Source organism: Parasteatoda tepidariorum, chromosome 5 (assembly GCF_982258835.1).
Source record: "Parasteatoda tepidariorum strain Cologne lab strain chromosome 5, Ptep-v5.0, whole genome shotgun sequence".
NCBI classification, from domain to species: domain Eukaryota; kingdom Metazoa; phylum Arthropoda; class Arachnida; order Araneae; family Theridiidae; genus Parasteatoda; species Parasteatoda tepidariorum.
Window position 1 is genome coordinate 39,815,901 of NC_141759.1, and position 18,143 is coordinate 39,834,043.

The window sequence follows — 18,143 nt, forward strand, 5'->3', positions numbered from 1 at the left end:
TATTGTCTCGTTTCTAGAAATTGAGGAAAGAATTTTAAGGGAGCTTGAATATTGTCAAAGAATGACCTGAGTTCAGAGAGTGACCTGACGACCAACAACATCTATGAAGGAAAAAAAAATAGTAGGGCTTTTATACATGGACTAAGCTAAGCAACATCCTTAAGAAACTAGTAGCCAAATCTACATACGAGTATTTGAAAACTAACTGGCTAACTGTACTTGTGGAGAAAAAATTATTACTTTTATAATACAAAAAATATCGCTTTCAAAACGTTTTCAGGAAGGAAAAAAAAACTTGCATTTATAATATTTGGAGGGAGAGAATAGAGATTTTAGAATGCTGTGAGTTATCGATTTTAAAATATTTTGAAAAATGAAAAAGTTATTAATTTCAGAACATTTTGGGAAGAAATTTTAATTTTAAAGTATTGTACTTAAAAAGTATTTAATCGATCAGAAAAATGATGCACTCAAAATGGTAAAAGGAAAGACATAGAATAAAAACGATTTAGAAACACTGGCACATTCACAAAAGAAAAATCCATTGTCTGTTATTTTCAAATTCATAAAAAAAAAGCTTTTTTTTTTCTTTTCTATTTTTTTATTTTTTTTATTTTTTTTTTTTACAAAAAACAATGGGGAGAAACTTATGAACTTGAGAATAATGGAAATGCTTATTTTTTATCTGTGTTAACACGCAATTCATTATACTTCTTGTTCGATTAAACAGGATAATAACTATTTTTCAGCATTTTGTAAAGAGGTTAAAAAGTTGCAACTATTTCCTTTTAAATTAACAAAAGTGGATAAAATAAATGAAAATGTGAAAGGCAGACGATAGTGAATAGATAGTTTGCGTGTCATAACTAAGATTAATGTTTCTTTCTGTACAAGGCAAGTTTGAAGCGATAAGAATTATCAACTGATTCATCGCTATTTATCTTATTTATCAGGATAGTCATTGTATAGAGAAAGTAAAACATAATTATAAACAAATATTTTTAATAAAACATAATTTGAAACTGACCATTCTGCTTATCCTTACTAACAGCTGTGAGAAAAATTAGCAGACGATGTATTTTTAATCATATTAAAGCATAGTCATAAAGCAAATAAATTTCAATCGAATGATCGGATTTGATATTTCATTACTAATTCAACTGAAATTTAATTAAAAGACTTACTTCAATAAACAAACATTTGATTTTTCTTACTGGAATTCAATTATGCTGCCTGAAATAAGTAAAATATAGTAAAACAGTAAAACCCACTTATCACGATCCCGCATTTAACGAGCGAAATAAACTGTTTTGTTAGGTATAGTATAATAAATATATTCAGATGGCTTCTTTTAACGAACAATTTTTTTTCTTCACTTTTTCCCGTTTTTAGAGAGGGAAATAATTTAGGAAACATGGAATAGTGTCAGAAATAATAATAATAATAATAAAGGCAAAGTATGCGATTAATTGTTTAAGATATTTTGGTAATAATTTCTGTGAAATATGTTTCAATGTCATGCAGAGAAACTTGAATCATTTTTCAAAGTTATCGACAACAGGTGCAACCTTAAGAGAAACCAGACTGAACATGGACCCCAGGTCAGCCAATTGTTTCGTTTACAGAAGATAAGGGAAGAATTTTAAAGGGGCTTATCGAATATTGTGAGAAGATGATCTGAGTAGTTTCAGAAGCATGTTCGGTTTCAGAATTCCTTCTTTGTGCTTACGTTTTCTTGAAAGCGTGCTTCCAAATCAGTAGTGTAAAATGTCCATAAGTGTCGGTATTAGAAAATAATAATAAATTTAAAAATCTGGAAGAAATAGACGTTAGTTTTTTTTTCTTTTCTTTTTCTGTACTAACCTTGACTATGGGTTTAGCGAACGTCCGCATTTAACGTCATGTTTATTACGAGTCACTCGTTATAAGTGGGTCCTATAGTAATAATCTGTTACATTCACTCTAGAAATTGATTATTATTATCATTTTACTGAGCAGATTATTGCTGATGAATTAAATATTCACATTCAACCAGCGGTCGGAAAAACTACCATTTTCGTATCAACTACTTTATTACAAATATTATATAACAAATTTATTACAGATATTATATTATTAATAACAAATATTATATTTGTACAGACTACTTTATTACAAGTATTGTTAACTACTTTTTTTAAAATCTAGTAACTGTAAAATACTTTTGAAATGTTATCATGTCACTTTAAGGAGATGTATTAGGAGGGGAACTTAATTTACACTCATCTTCAAAATCGTTTGAATAAGAATTGATTTAATTCAACAGAAGGAATTTGTTTCTAAAGAAAAACATTTATTCATGTTTACATGAGCCAGTTTGTTATTCTAAACCATTTTATACGAGTTCGTTCATTTAACCTTAAACATTTTATGCCTTTCTCGTCAGCGAATATTTAATTAAAGAAATGCTAGAAAATTATCAAATGTTTGCGACTTTAAGTGTTTAATGTTCTCTCATTTCCTCTAATTACATAGAAAATTACAAAAAAAGTAAGTTTACGCCAATTAAAATAACATTAGCAATGCCTTATATAGTGAGGAATAAAAACGGAACATTTCGAATAATTTTTAAGCTAACTGTGGTTGTATCTTAACGTGCTGCTGGGAATCAATCTTAATGTTTTAATAAGGGGCCACAGACGCAAAAAAAAAGTACTTTCTCTAAATAAACATATACCTTTTTTCGACGAATTTCGATTCCCGACCCTCAATATAACGGGGGAGTTATGTTAATTTTGTTATTCTTAATGTTAATCTTGCTTTTGTCGAATTCCGCTGTAACTCTAAAACTTTTCAAGGAAATTTTTAAAAAATTACACACAATTATAAAATTCGTTTAAAGATAATTCCGTGTAAAAAATACTTTAGATAATTATTTGTTGTCTTTTGAAATATCAAAAGTTTGAATTACAAGGTTTGCAAATTTTTACATCACTTTGAAGAATGTAATTTTATATGGCAAAGTATAAAATTTAAACGAAATCGACCGAATAAGGATTTTTGAGTTTTCAAATATTAAAAGTCGCATATTTCAAATTAAAGTTATCAAATTTTAAGATAGTCACGTTTTTACAATTTGATTTCTCAAGACCGGTTTTGTTCAAACTTTGTATTTTGCCATATTAAGTTATATATTTTTAAAAATGGTGTTAAAAATTTGTATAAATTACAATTTCAAAATTCTTTCGACTACTGTTAAATAAAATAACAAATAATTAATAAATTTTTTTCACAGAATCATCTTTAAATAAGCGAGTTTTATAATTGTGTGCAAATATTTTTAGATTTTCTCAAAAAGATCTAGAAATATGGTTAAATTCGCAAAAAGCAAAATTAACATTTAAGAGGTTCAAATTACCGCGACGATATTTATCCGATTGCGGTTATCTTGCATATTTTGAAGGTGAGGAATCCAGATTTATTCAAAAAGGGAAAGTATTCGCGATCGCAACGAACTATAGGGGGCGTTGTTGTGTGAGCCGCTTACCTGCGATTTCTATATGAACCGTCATTCAGTTACTCTGGAGACGTCGTTAACGTAGCGTGTAGCATTGCAACGTTCCTTCTTTATTGTGGCTAATTAAATTTAAAAAAGAAAAATGCTTGATATTCTTTCTTCTGCAAACGAAAACTAAATGGTATCTCTTTTTATTAGAGAAGGAATATCCAAAACGCATCGGAAAAATATTTGTACATTAACAGAAAAAAATATGTATATTTCTTATGAGTTAAAACCTAATTTCCCGAGAAATAGTATTACTAAATTTAATGATATAACATGAAAGGCCCATTTAAACTTTACATTCTATAGTTTTAAGAATCATATTACTTCAAAAATTAAAATGAACAAAAAGTATACATAAGCCTCATAATTTTATGAAATTTAATTTTGTAAGCAAAGTTTTTTGACAACAATTTTTATCAAAAAATTTCAAGTTTCAATAAAAATCATTATTTAGAAACTAAGAAACGTAAAATAAAGAATGCTGACGAAACAAAAACAAAAAAAAAACAATTCTTTTTTGTCGCCATTTTTAGTGCTACGAAAATTCGTCTTTGGGATTTGCCAAAAACAAAACAAGAAGCAATTTTATTTTTTCAGGAGGGAAATATTTTACCGAAAAAACGAAAATGTACCAATTCCCACAACATAAAACTTTATCTTGGTAAACGTACGTTTTGGAAATGTTATTTCATTTGGAATCTTATTTATCAGAGTTCATATGGCGATATGATTGTTTTGAATCTATGCTAAACTCTATATCGGCTCATTTTCCACCGAAATCCGATTGACTATTTTGATTTTAAATAAAGTGTTTTATTTTATGAATTGTCGCAAAAATTTTAAGTGTAGATTGGCGGCACTTAAAAACCGCCAAATCTGTAGCGGCGGTAGCGTTAATAAGTAAGTACCGAATTTTTATTCCATACTTTTCTGAATCATATTACTTCAAACATTGGAATATACAAGAAGTATACATAAACACATAATGTTATACCATTTAATTTTTCAGAAAAAGTATTTTGAGAACAATTTTTATCAAAAAATTATAAACTAAAAAACGGAAAATAAAGAATTCTTAGGATAAAAAAACGATTTTAAGAATTCTTTACATTGAAATAAAAACTTTCATATTGTTTCTTTTTTTATTATTCTTATAGTTCTTAATCAGACGTAAAAAACCATTCTGTAGAGAACCAACATCAAATGAAAAAAAAAAATATTTACAAGCAAATTTTTTATTGTAAAAATCATTGCACTTACCTGATTTATAATTCCCGGAGAATTCCAAAATGATAAGTTCCTTGTTTGAAAACTTTATTCTCAAATAATATATGCATAGTTTATCCCTTCATTACTTTTAGATAACATACTACACAGTAAAATTTTATAATTGATATGAATTTGAATATGTAGCTAAAAACAGAATAGCTGAATTCTAGTTGAAATTATTCCTTCAAAACAAAATAATAATTACCAAGAAAACGATTCAAATTTATTAATAATCAGCACAAATGAATCTATTTCAAGTAGTTCGGATGATTCTTTATTGTTGTTTTACGAATAATAGATACAGAAATATATACTGTTCTATAAAGAAGAACAATATTCTATAACTACATATTATACAGTTCTGTGCATATTCTGAATTCTTATTTATTCATTGGAATGACGAAAGCAATGCTGATTTCACTTTAATTTGTAATGAATTGAAGACAGAAAAAATTATTTTACCGTAATGCACACAATCTGTAACAGCAAGTTATCATGAAATTGGAAGTTATGTTGTTGGTAATAGAAAGGTAAAAATTATCCAGAAATTGTTCTTCAAATGCTTGGCGTGTTCTGCTTCAATGTTTGGCATGTTCTGATTAGTTTTTTCAAGAAGTTCTACCTTTTCCTTAGGGAAATTTTGCTTCTTATTTGCTGCTAATGAAATGGCGTCCGTCGTTGCCAATGGTTTTGTGGGAACTAATGTCCGATATTTTCAGTCTCCCGCTAGATGGCGTACTCGAGCGTTGCGATCGCGAATTACTCTTTTATGCCTGATTTTGTAACCAAAAAATATCGTCTGCTCTGATTAAAATCTGACCACTGGATCAAAAGTTTTGTTTTTTCTGTTTCTGATTTTTTCAGAATGTTCTATGGTTTGAATGACCCGTGTTTTCAGAAAACTAAAAAAAGCTGGTTGTAAATTTATCATGCGGAATTTTAAAGTTTCATTCCCTTTCCAATTTCATATTCTGAGAACAGATATCTATCCCTTTCAGATATCCTCTCACAGAAATATATTTTTTTAAATAATTGAAAAGTATATGTCTCCAAATGTTCTTTTAGAAATTTTGCTACTAGATTTTTAAAATTTTTTTAAAATGGTTTTTCTGGACTGTGGTCAGCTTACTATTGACGACAGCCTGGAGAGCATCCCTAAGAATGATCTAAAGACATGCCATCGCAATTTTAATCCTCTGCTGAGGGGATAGCTTGTCCGTGAAGTCGAGCACTTTAGGGTTGAATAATTTAACGAGGGCCGATAACGCGCACCCTCGTTCCCTACGCAGATTGAGCAAAGTGATCACCCACGCGCTTACTAACCACAGCCAGGGATGTTTGACTTCGGTGTTTTACTGGGAACTGTTTTTACGGTCAGTCTATTGCGGGACGCAAAATTGTAGATAAGCGTAAAGAATAAAGTGCTAGTGAGTTCAACTTCGAACTGTACATTAAATTAATTGAACTTTAATGTCATATTGGGTTGATAACACAATTCCCAATTCCAACCTTGATACGCCCCTGCGCTGTCAGCCGGTCAAGCATTGTAAAATATATGTATCATTTTTTAAACTACCTGCAATTTCGTAGGAGAAAAGAGAAATTTTTCAAGCTCATTTTATATACGTGCCGCCTGTCAATAACTTTTCACTTTTGTTTGGAATCCATTTGCATGCTATTTCAACAGTTTTTTCAGTTCACGTGCCATAAACATGATTGCTACTGCGCATGCGCGAATCTGTTGTCATTTTCGTCACACTTCTCAACCCAACTCCTACTGCCTTCTCTACCATGATGCCGACTGCTGTGGAGTCGGCGACCGGCCTTCTAAATTTGGAAGCTTGTAGCTGTGATTCTATTTATTTTATTTCTTCCACAAAATGCTCATAAATTATATCGCTGATAATCACCCACTTGTATATTGTTTTATTAATAATCATGACCAATCAAATGAAACATGAAGCGAATGGCTTCCATCACGGCCTCCAGAACGGCTACAAAAACCATGAGGTATGGGTGTGTTCATTTATGCAGATTTGTCAAAACTCGCATTACATAGATATTTTGTTAAATTTATTGTTCTCTTTAATTTACTTCAGTTATTGGCTCATAAATTTGATAGGATATTAAAAGTAAAGTTTTGTAATCATCGCTCACTGATTGTTTTATGATTACAAAACAATTAAATATTTAATTTAAGATCATTGACATTGTTATTTCTATTTGACAGGCTAATTTCTATACAAACATGATGTTATCTATTCATTCTATGTATGATTTTCTGATATTAAGTTACATATTATTTGTTTCTCCTGCAATATTATTAAAATACATATGAATTTTATTCATTCATGAAGATATGTCATAATTCATTTTGCACGGATGTGCCTTAACTTATTGCGCTACTTAATTTGCTTCAGTTATTGTTTCAAATTTGATAGGATTATAAACTTTTGTAATCATCGCTCATTGATTGTTTTATGATTACTGTCAAAGGAGTTAAATATTATATAATGATCATTGGCATAATTTTAATGGCTTAAATTGTCATTTCTAAGAGAAAAATGTTTATTGACATTCTAATACCTATACAAATATGATGTTATTTATTTATTGTATGCAAGATTTAATGATCTTAGGTAAAAAAAAGTTATCTCTTGTATTAATTAGATATAACCATTAAAATATCTAAGTAATTAATGCAAATTTGTCGAAATTCACATCGCACAAATATTTGTATTGTTAGGTACCTTATTGCTCTGCTTAATTTTTTTACAAATATTAATTGAGTTATAAATTTAAAGGATTTATTGTTACCCTAGAATTATATTATATGAATATGATATAATTATTTGATTCTGTAGGTAAATTATTATAATATAGTTTAAATTGTCGTTACTAAGTAAAAAATGTTTATTGTCAAGTTGTTTTTTTATAAATGTGATGTTGTTTAGTCATTTTATGTGAGGTATATTTTATGATTTTAAGTAGAAAATTTTCTCATGTAGACAAAATATGTAAACTGTAATTAGTGTTTTTATTTCAAAAGTATTGTTAAAAAAATAAGTAAATATGACTAGAAGTATGCGTAAATGACAATAACTAATAGTTATTTATTTTAAAAAAAAAAACTAGAACTGCTTGATTTAAAAAGAAAAGAAAAAAAGAATCTAAGTGCTAATTGCATTTAAAGCCAGCAAATGTGACAGTCTTAGATGATGGAACTGCCTTATGGCAAATTTCTTCCACTGTGGAAAAACCTTTCCGACAGAAATAAGTTTCTTTCAACCCAAGTGAACGAAATGTATAAAAATCTTATTACTGAGGAAATATCAAGTATTAAATACTTAAACTTTTTATTATTGAAATAAATTAGAATAATAATATTTTCAAGTAAATTTATGAATCATTTTTTTTTTAAAGAAAAAGGTTAAAATTGAGAGAAATAATGAATTTCGTAATCAATTCAAACAATTTTCTTTCAATGTTTTACACATAGAAAAGTTGTAAAATTTTTTTATCATCATATAAAATGCTTAAACTGTCATAATCAAAATATACCTTTATAATTCTATTATACTACAAATTTTATTTATATTACAAACAGCATACTGTTTATTTTGATAACCAAATGCTGTTAATTATTAATATTGAAACCAACTCACAAGTAGTTATCAATAAATGTTTTTAAAACAAATTTTGTTTTTACATACTTAATCACAAAATTATAAGTTAAATATAATTTATAAAACAATCTGAAAATTTTTTAACTGTACATTTTTATTCACTAATTTCTACATTTTCAGTTTTAAATTGTTGAATTTCATAAAATTTAATGAATGAAATGGTAAACATTTTTTAAAGCTTTTTTAATATTTGAACTGAAAATGGTATTCCAAGGTATAAGTTTAATAATGAAAAAAAACTTATTTTCAAGTATGAATGTTATACAATTAATCATATTTTTACAGTATTTTGCTTAGGATTTCAGATAAGGTTATTCTTCTAAAAACACTTCAGGAGAATACTCAGATTAATAAATTGCATAGGTTAACTTTAAAATTTAAATGCTCCAGTAAACTTTTCTTTACTATAAAATATGCAAGGTTAGGATTTTGCCCAACCCAAAAAGCTACCAAGTGCGTTAATATATTTTATTATTAACTTCTAGATATTAAGCTCATAATAGGAAATAAAATATTAACTTTCATGAAAACAAATATTGTATTTTGATTGCTTCTATATTCCACTCCATGTGACAGTGTTGCAGAATGTTAGCGTTCTTACAGAAAGATTTTTCTTTTCTTCAGAAATTCACATCTAATATTTAAATCATGCATTTAGATAATCACTTTTTGAGGCGCACAATTTACGCCGATAGTATCGTAAACCAATGTAATGTTTCGATTGTATTTTCGGCAGTTATTGATATTGATTTTTACTTGGTTTTTAAATATCCCGATAAATTTCAAACAGTATGGAAAATTCAAATCATGCATCGGAGTATTTTGCTTTTTAAGACAATAATTCTATCGAATTTTTGACAGTTATTGATATTGATTTCTCCATAGTTTTTAAACGATTCAATGTTTCTTACGATATTATTTATTATAACAACGTAATCTTGAAATGAAATGCACACTTGAGGAGTCCGATTCGCATGATTTCATCGCCCATCTTTTTTTCGGCAATTACTACTGCGGATTGCATGATTTTTAATATTTTTTTTTTTGTGATGATTATTTACAAAATGTGAAGAATGAAGTAATTTGTGCATTTCCCCCTCAACACAATGCGAGAATATGACTCATAATATAAGAATAAAATTATTACACGTTCAACTAAAAATAAATTATACAGTTTTTTGTTTGTAAACAAAGTGTACTTGTTATTTTAAATTAGTAACTTGTGTGTTCATTATTATTAAAAGTATCTTACAGAAGGATATTAGTACTGGAGAGTTTGGTAGCAGATAGCTTGAAAAAATTCTGTCACAAGGACTCTGCTTTAAAAAATTTTATTAACTTTCTTAAAAATATATATATAATTAGAAATTGCAAATAATGTACTAAAGTATTTTTAAAAATATTGAGCCTAGTACAATATTTTTAAAAAGTGCAATATTTTTATATAATAGTACAATATTTAGTACATATTTAGTTTTTATATAATAGTACAATAATTAGTACAATATTTTTACAATACAATTGAAGCTATTGATATAACAAAATACAATATATAATATTCATAAATTTATTCATAAAAAATATATTTTATATACAATTTTTCCAGACCTGTGACTCTTGTTACGCACATTTCAAATGATACTTTTAAAATATAACTAAATTAACTGAAATTAAATTACTGGTGTTTATTAATGCAGCAACACTAAGACTATAAAGATGAAAAAGAATATACATTACTTTGAAAAAACCTAATGAAACCATGGAAAAAAACCTGTGTATTTTTTAAAACCCTGAATATATGTCATGAGTTTTGAAGATATTTTGTGAATATATGATTATGTTCATTATCTGTAATATCAGAGCCTATAACAAAAAATATTTTTTTCTACCTTATTGGTACGTAAATAATTATAAGTATTGATTCATATTTTAATTTTTGTTTCAATCAAAGAATACCAATTAAATATATATGAAATTCAATTTTAAGGAGGGTGTGAAATTTATTCATTTTGCTTATTAAAAACTTCTAAAAAAATGAAGCAATTTTTTCAATTCTCTCTTTCTATTTTACTTTTAGATTAAACGAGAGATAAAGCAAACCAAAGAAATTAAGGAAGAATTTGAAGAAACACCTCTCGTAATTGCATTAACTGTTTACTTCTGTTATGTGGTGCTAACAATTTTTGGTCACATTAGAGATTTTGTCCGAAAATTAGGTTTTGGCAAGAGTGAAGAAGTCAAGGAAGCCAATCGAGAAGTATGAAAATTTGCTTGTTACCTATAGTCAGTATTGCATATAATGTTATATATTTTATAGTAAATTAATCTTTGCTTTATAGGGTTATGCTAAATTATATGGGAGCTTCGAAAGCTTTTATACTCGCAACATCTACAAAAGGATTGTGCAAGGATGGAATATGTTTGTATGTGGAGTCCCCGGTGTTCTGTTTAAACTAAAAATAACAATTTCACCTGATTTTCATCAAAATAAAAAGTAGGTTGTGTGTTTAAGTTTTTAATTAGGAATTGACTATCTTTAAGAATATTCACTGATATTTCTTTATTTAGTATAGGTATAAACTTACAATTTAATTATTCTTCTCACCATTTTTAAAAAATTTTATTTGTTATTTTTTTACTAAATATTGTATTTTATATAGTTCAAAATATTTAAACAAAATTTATATTTAATTTTAAAATTTACCTACACTTGTATTTTAAATTGTGTATATACAGTAGGGAATCGATTATCCGGAACGATCGGGACCATCGCTATTCCGGATAACTGATTTTTCCGGTTTTCTGAATCGCTACAAAAAGCCGTATTTTTTTATTGTTAAACTCAACTAAAAAAAATAATAATTTGGAAATAATCTGAAAAAGAAAAAACGATGAAGTAATACACTAATGATTATTTCCAAAATGATGGTAAGGTAAACATCTTTCAAAATAGAAAAAAAAAATCCTAAAATCTTATGAGGAAAAAAAATTTTTTTTTTTTGAAAATGGCGGGAAAATTTATCGAATTTCATTCCGGTTTTTTGGTTTTCCGGTTTTCTGATTTCCGGATAACGGGTTCTGTACTGTACTTAAACTTATATATTGCAATATTTTATGAGTTATTTGTTTATTTTATATCCTACTTGTATAAGCATAAAAATGTATGACTTTTTTCATAACAATCATAAACAATTTAAGACTAACCTTACATGAACAGTTTACTAATCTATTCATGTTAGGTTAGTTTAAATTGTTTTTACTAAAAAGGAAATGTAATATACAAATAAGCAAAATTTCTATAAAACTGTATTAAAATTTGCATTGACAAACAGGTAGAAAATTGTAGCAGATCTTTGACTCTTCTTTTAACTCCTCCTCAACGCACTGTATTTTTTTTTTTTTTTTTTTTTTGCATTAAAGGCAGCATGTGGAAAAAAATCTTTAATTCTCAAGATACTTGTTGACTCTACTGAAGGGCAAGCATGAAATATAACAAGAATTAATCTTGCCACCTACAAAACTAACAGAATACCTGGAATCTGAGCAAAGGGTTACAAGTTATCTCTTTGCTAGTGTGAACTGTACAGCGAAAGACCTGAAGCACATGGAATTTTTGTCTTTTAGGTCCTTCTCTAATTTTTCTGTTTTTGTATTTCCAGCTAAACTAATTTTATTCCCATTTAATTTCAGATTGAATTTTCTGTACCTATAACTTTTCTAATCTTCTAATATCGATTTTAGATTTGGAGCTGAAAAATGTCTAGAAGCTATAAATTTAGGATCATATAATTATTTAGGATTTGCTGAAAACACTGGAAAATGCACTGACAGTGTAGAAAAGGTTATTTTAAGCTATGGCAATGGTATATGCAGTACTCACCATGAATTAGGTAAAAATTTTCAGTTTTTATGTGCATATATTTTTCAAAAAAAGTATTTATTATTTAAATATGGATACAAAATTGAATAATATTCATGGTTCTGTTTAGAAGAAATTTGGGTCCGTTAACGAACCCTTCACAAAATGATTTTTCTTTTAATCAGACCCTTCACAAATTTGTTTATCTTCATTATTGTTTTGTTAATCGAATAAACCCTTCCCAGGGGGAAAACATAATAATATATATATATATATATATATATATATATATATACATTATTATTATTATGTTCCTTCACAAAATGATTTTTCTTTTAATCAGACCCTTCACAAATTTGTTTATCTTCATTATTGTTTTGTTAATCGAATAAACCCTTCCCAGGGGGAAAACAAGAAAGATGGATGTAAACTAATTAAGTTTTGTCTTTGGCAGATGCTTCTTCCATTATTCGTCCGAAATGAATATTCTGATTCTTATTGAAATCTTATTTTGCAGGTAAAAAAGTATGATGATTTTGAAAAATAATTAAGGTTTGGCGTAAATCCTGATTCTTTTGATAGTTAAATGCAAGTTAAATTGTCATTGAATTATATAAGATCATTTATGATAATAATTCATGTTCATAAGACAGGTGGCTAGTGTATTTTTTAAACATTAAATTGAAATAAATCAAAAATTCAAGTATCTAGACAAAATAAAGTAATAAAAATAAAACATTCATCAAACTGTCTTATCTGTATCATTAAGATGCAATGTATTTTACATAAATTAAAGTAAAAAATATGTTATTTAACTACATTTTATTGAAGACCTGTTTTAAATGTATTCAAAGTGTTTAAACTTTTAATAATTGTGAAATTTGTATTAAATTTCTGTTGGAGAGTATAATTCCCATTTGTTTTTTTAGGTAATTTAGATATTCATAGAAAATTAGAATCATTAGTTGCTGAATTTCTCGGAGTAGAAGACAGTATTACTGTAGGAATGGGATTTGCTACTAATTCAACTAACATTCCAACATTAGTCTCTAAAGGGTGTCTCATTTTAAGTGATGAACTTAATCATGCTTCATTAGTTCTGGGGTGTCGCTTATCAGGCGCTAAGATCCAAGTTTATAAACATAATGGTAAACTTAGAATTTTTTAATGTTTTCATTTTAATAATGTTATATTTATATTGCAGTTTTAACCTGTGCTCTAACATATTTAACATTATTATTATCTTCAAAGATGGATAATCATTAAACTTTTATCTTTTGTATCTTTTAAAAAAAATGTAAGCTTAAATAATTTAAAATAGGCTAATTTGTTTAACTTAATTTAAGGAAATATAAAAATAAGCAGGTTTTTAAATTTTTATTTAAAAATTTAGCAGAGTAATATTAATTTTGACAACTTAAAAGCCTATTTAATGCATCTTGTTTCAATAGGTAATTTTCATTTAGATTCAGTTAAAAAAATTTATCTGTAGTTAAAAAATTTTATCTATTCATTAAAAAATGTTTACAATTAGTTATTAAAAATGTTATTTGATTATGTCATTAAATTCCTAGATAGATTTGAAGTATTTATTATGAAAGAATTTAGATATTAACTTTTTATATTTGAAGTTTTTCCTCATAAATATTTTTGCGTTGTTTCAGATATGAAAGACCTTGAAGAAAAAGTAAAAAATGCTATTGTTGAAGGGCAACCTATATCACATAAACCATGGAAAAAGATTTTAATTATTGTTGAAGGCATTTACAGGTAAGTTATATTTTATCTATTAATTAAGATCAGGGGCTTACAAATCCTGTTCGCTGAGGTGTCTAAAAGAAATAATAGCTTGTGCCCAATTTTTTTTGCCAAAATCGACAATCAATTGTTTGATTTTGAATATAATAATTTTTTTAAGAAAGAAAAAAATTTGATTTGAGTTTTGTCTTCTGATTTTTTAATAGCAGTTATGAAAAATGTTTCAGTTAAGTAAAGCAATGTCACTCAAGCAAAAAATAAAATGTAAGTTCTAGCCATTGCATTAAGAACTGATGGTTCTGCGTTACAATGTATAAAAGAATTACGCAACACTGCGTTATTATGCCTTAAGAAAACTTAGCAGAATGCTTGACAAAATACTATGCTTCTTACATCTTCCTTTCCGAGATAATGTTGAATTAAATATAATAGTTTGTGTAGTTTCATGCTAAAAAATATTTATGTCGTTCTTCATACCATAATATCTATAGTTTCCAAAAATAATTACTGATTGCAAGAAATTTTGAATTTTTGTAGATCTGATTATGATGAAGTTGTAACAATATTTAAATTTTTTTCTTTATATTTTTAGTATGGAAGGAACAATAGTAAATCTTCCAGCTCTCATTGCCATTAAGAAAAAATACAAATGCTATTTGTATATAGATGAAGCTCACAGCATTGGTGCAATTGGAAGCAAAGGTCGAGGTGTGACAGATTATTTTGGCTGCGACCCACACGATGTCGATCTGTTAATGGGTACTTTTACTAAAAGCTTTGGAGCTTCTGGTGGCTATATTGCCGGGTCTAGAGTAAGTTTTTACTTCTTCAAAATAAAAATCTTATTTGTTTAATCTAAACTAAGACAAGTTTAGTGATCTGAGGACGAAACAAGACTCTCTTTTGTTCAATGAACGGCCGCTTGTATCAAAAAAATTAACAAGTTAGAAGAGTTTTTAATGAAATTTAATTATATTGGATGCTAATTTTTTCTTAAGTTCATTATTGTTTTACTGAACATATATCATTCACATTTTTAATTAAATCTATGAACTACATTTGTTTGAAATATGTTATAGGTTTAAAAAAAAGTATAAAATTTTTTTAACTGTTAACAGATTTGAATCTTTTGCAACTTGAATAAGTACGTCTCAGAATTTATAAGTTCAGTGTTTTTTTCTTCTCTTTTCCCTGAGTTTATTGAAATTAGTTTGAAAAAATTTTGTGGAAATATTTTGTCTATAAGTATATTATGTATAGTATGCTAGTTATGTATCATCTTTTTTTGATTAATTTTTTGTTGGGAGGCAAAGGGTTGGATATTGTCTGTGTAATGGTCACTGGCTATACCCCACTAGAGTGCATAATTTTTAGACTTCTGATAATTGAAATGAAATAGTGAACCAAAGTTGATTTGAGGTATGGTGATGAGGCCTGAGGCTGATGTGTAACTTGGTGCCTTACTGATACCAAATTAATTAACCAAAATTTACCAATATTCAGTTATAAAAACTTGTTAAATTTTTGCCTACCAAACACCACAAGATAATTTTAAATATATCGTAGATTGTTACTGAAAATTAAATAGAAAAATCAAACACCTGTGATTTGAAGTACCAAAAATAACATAAAATTAGGAAATTTAACAAGAGGTATTATAGGAAATATACCCAAATAAAAAAAAAATTTTGATTATCCGAATTTTACACTTAAACTATATAACACATTTTTAATGATTTTCAAAGAAGAATATGAAACATAATGCTTAAAAATATTTAGAAAATTGCACAAACCAATTTTTGTGCAACTTTCTAAATCAAAAATTCATTTAGAGGTCCCTTGTGGGGGACCCACGATATAAAGATTTGGGGTCCTGTGGTTACAGCGGCCCTGGCTTAATTGTTTAATGAATTTGTTTTTAGATTCATGCTAATGTTTGATACAAATTCTATATTTGTTTTACTCCAACAAATACTTCATTTATCAACAGGACTTGATTAATCACATTCGAACTCATTCTCACAGCGCTAGTTATGCAACCAGTATGTCTGCACCCGTTGCCCAGCAAATAATAATGACCTTAAAAATTCTAATGGGAAGAGACGGCTCTACAGAAGGTAATTCATGCTCTATTGTCTATTGTTTTCTTATGTGCTCATCAATATTTATCAGAATCCACCTACAAAGCAACTGTTTGTTTAGCTTTTAGTGTACAAACATTGAATTGTTACATATTTTAAGTGAAGGTATGTTTCAAATCTTGCTCTTAGCTGCAAATATATTATTCTTAAAAATAAGGAAAGTTCTGACCTAGAATACAAAGTTGGGGTGTGTGGGTATTGTTCTTTTTATTACATTCCTCATTTGTATTATTTATTCATTTTTGTAAAAAATAATTTCCTTATCATCAAAAAAGTAGCTTTTGCTTCGTGTAATAAATTGATGCCATATTGGATATATATTGTTCCCCAATTGTTGTATAAAAATAAATTTTTTCTTGTAAATATTCATGCATATCTTATAACAGTAGCAAAATATTGATCATTGTTGATCAAATATTAATATACAATTTCTGTGACATTAACATTGACAAGATTTTTTTTCTTCATTTAATGGTATGTCGTAAAATATCTGTGTAGCTGATAAAATATTAATATTTATTTTATTTGGCATTAATTTTCTCCAAAGAAAAGAGTTTACTTCAATGTATTAGAGGTATTAAAAATAATACTTAATTTTTTTTCATTGTGTTTTAATCATGTAACATTATTTTAAGTCAATAGATCAAATATACTCAATTCTCTTTTGCTTTCTTTAATAATTTTAGCCTGGTGATAAATTTTGAAACTTTATAGTATATTTGATATAAATCCTCTTTTAAATGGAAATAAATAAGTAATAAAACCCAAAAGAGATTTCTGTATTTTTTTTAGCAAAAGGTTAGGTTTTTTTGTGTTAAATTGTGTCAATTTTGTTATAAAAGAGTTTTCGTTTAATCATTCATGGAATCATTTTAAATTTGTTATTACACATTTTAAGATTAAAATTTTAATAAAGTTTTGTGATTCTTAGCAATGCAGAGAATAAATATCTAGTTTTTTCCCAACTTTAAACCCTTAGAACATAGATATGTGCCCAAATTTACATAATAATAATGTTTGAAATACTTATGATATATCATTGTAATAAATAATTCTGTTGCATTATATGTTACCTAAACATATATGTAAAAATTTTTATGTAAATGTAGAATTTCCATGTAAACAGGGAAATTTAAAATTTTTGGGAATTCAATTGTGAGTAAAAAAGTCATAGAATGTATTGAAATTTGTGGTCAAAATCTATTAAAATCTCATATCAAACCTAAAAATTAACAAATTTCAAAATTAGCAATAACAATAGTTAGCTAATAAGGTTGAAAGTAACATCTTTTTTTATTATTATTTTCTTATTAAAATTCTGCTGCAGCATTGGTTAATTTTTTGAACTTAAGTGATTATTATCATTTTCACCAAAAAATATCCTATTATATAAGTGCTCTTAGTTTATTCTTTTTTATTTCAATAATTTTTTTTATTGTTAACATATTAGCTCTTCTTAAATTACTATATTTACAGTTCAATATTAGTATGTTTTTAAAAAATTGAGCGAAAGTGTAGTTCTTTTGATTTTTTTTTCAGTCATTGCTGTTGAATTTTCACATGATTTTATAAAATTCCTCACCTGATTATTTCTATTCGTAACCATTATTCTATCTTTTTTTATATATATATATATCAATTTTTCACCAGTTATTTCTACTGGTTTTTACTTATTTTTGAAAATTTCAATGTTTTTGATACAATGTTACAACAGGTGAATCTCAAACATACATTTAAATAACCCCTTTCTGACGACCCCAAATTTTGTGATTTCGTCATAAATCGTGGTTTTATCATCCACAATTATTGCCATAGACTTCACTGTTTTTTTTTTTAAAAAAAAATTTGATGCAATGATGACTTTCAAAGTGCGAAAAAGGAAACGA

General features: G+C 27.0%; 1 protein-coding gene across 2 annotated transcripts in view; it reads left to right on the forward strand.

Moving 5' to 3' along the window:
• Window positions 1–18,143, forward strand: part of LOC107438107 (serine palmitoyltransferase 2) — a 71,306-nt gene that overhangs the window by 42,105 nt on the left and 11,058 nt on the right. Inside the window, exons 1-8 of one of the 2 annotated variants that reach the window (XM_016050300.4) lie at window positions 6,569–6,823; window positions 10,577–10,756; window positions 10,839–10,993; window positions 12,241–12,389; window positions 13,288–13,506; window positions 14,023–14,128; window positions 14,709–14,928; window positions 16,107–16,233. In XM_016050300.4, coding sequence (XP_015905786.3) covers window positions 6,752–6,823; window positions 10,577–10,756; window positions 10,839–10,993; window positions 12,241–12,389; window positions 13,288–13,506; window positions 14,023–14,128; window positions 14,709–14,928; window positions 16,107–16,233 — 1,228 coding nt within the window. In that variant the 5' untranslated portion in view covers window positions 6,569–6,751. Of the gene's footprint in view, window positions 1–6,568; window positions 6,824–10,576; window positions 10,757–10,838; window positions 10,994–12,240; window positions 12,390–13,287; window positions 13,507–14,022; window positions 14,129–14,708; window positions 14,929–16,106; window positions 16,234–18,143 lie in introns of those variants that run through there. The other variant, XM_016050291.4, reaches the window with a different exon arrangement.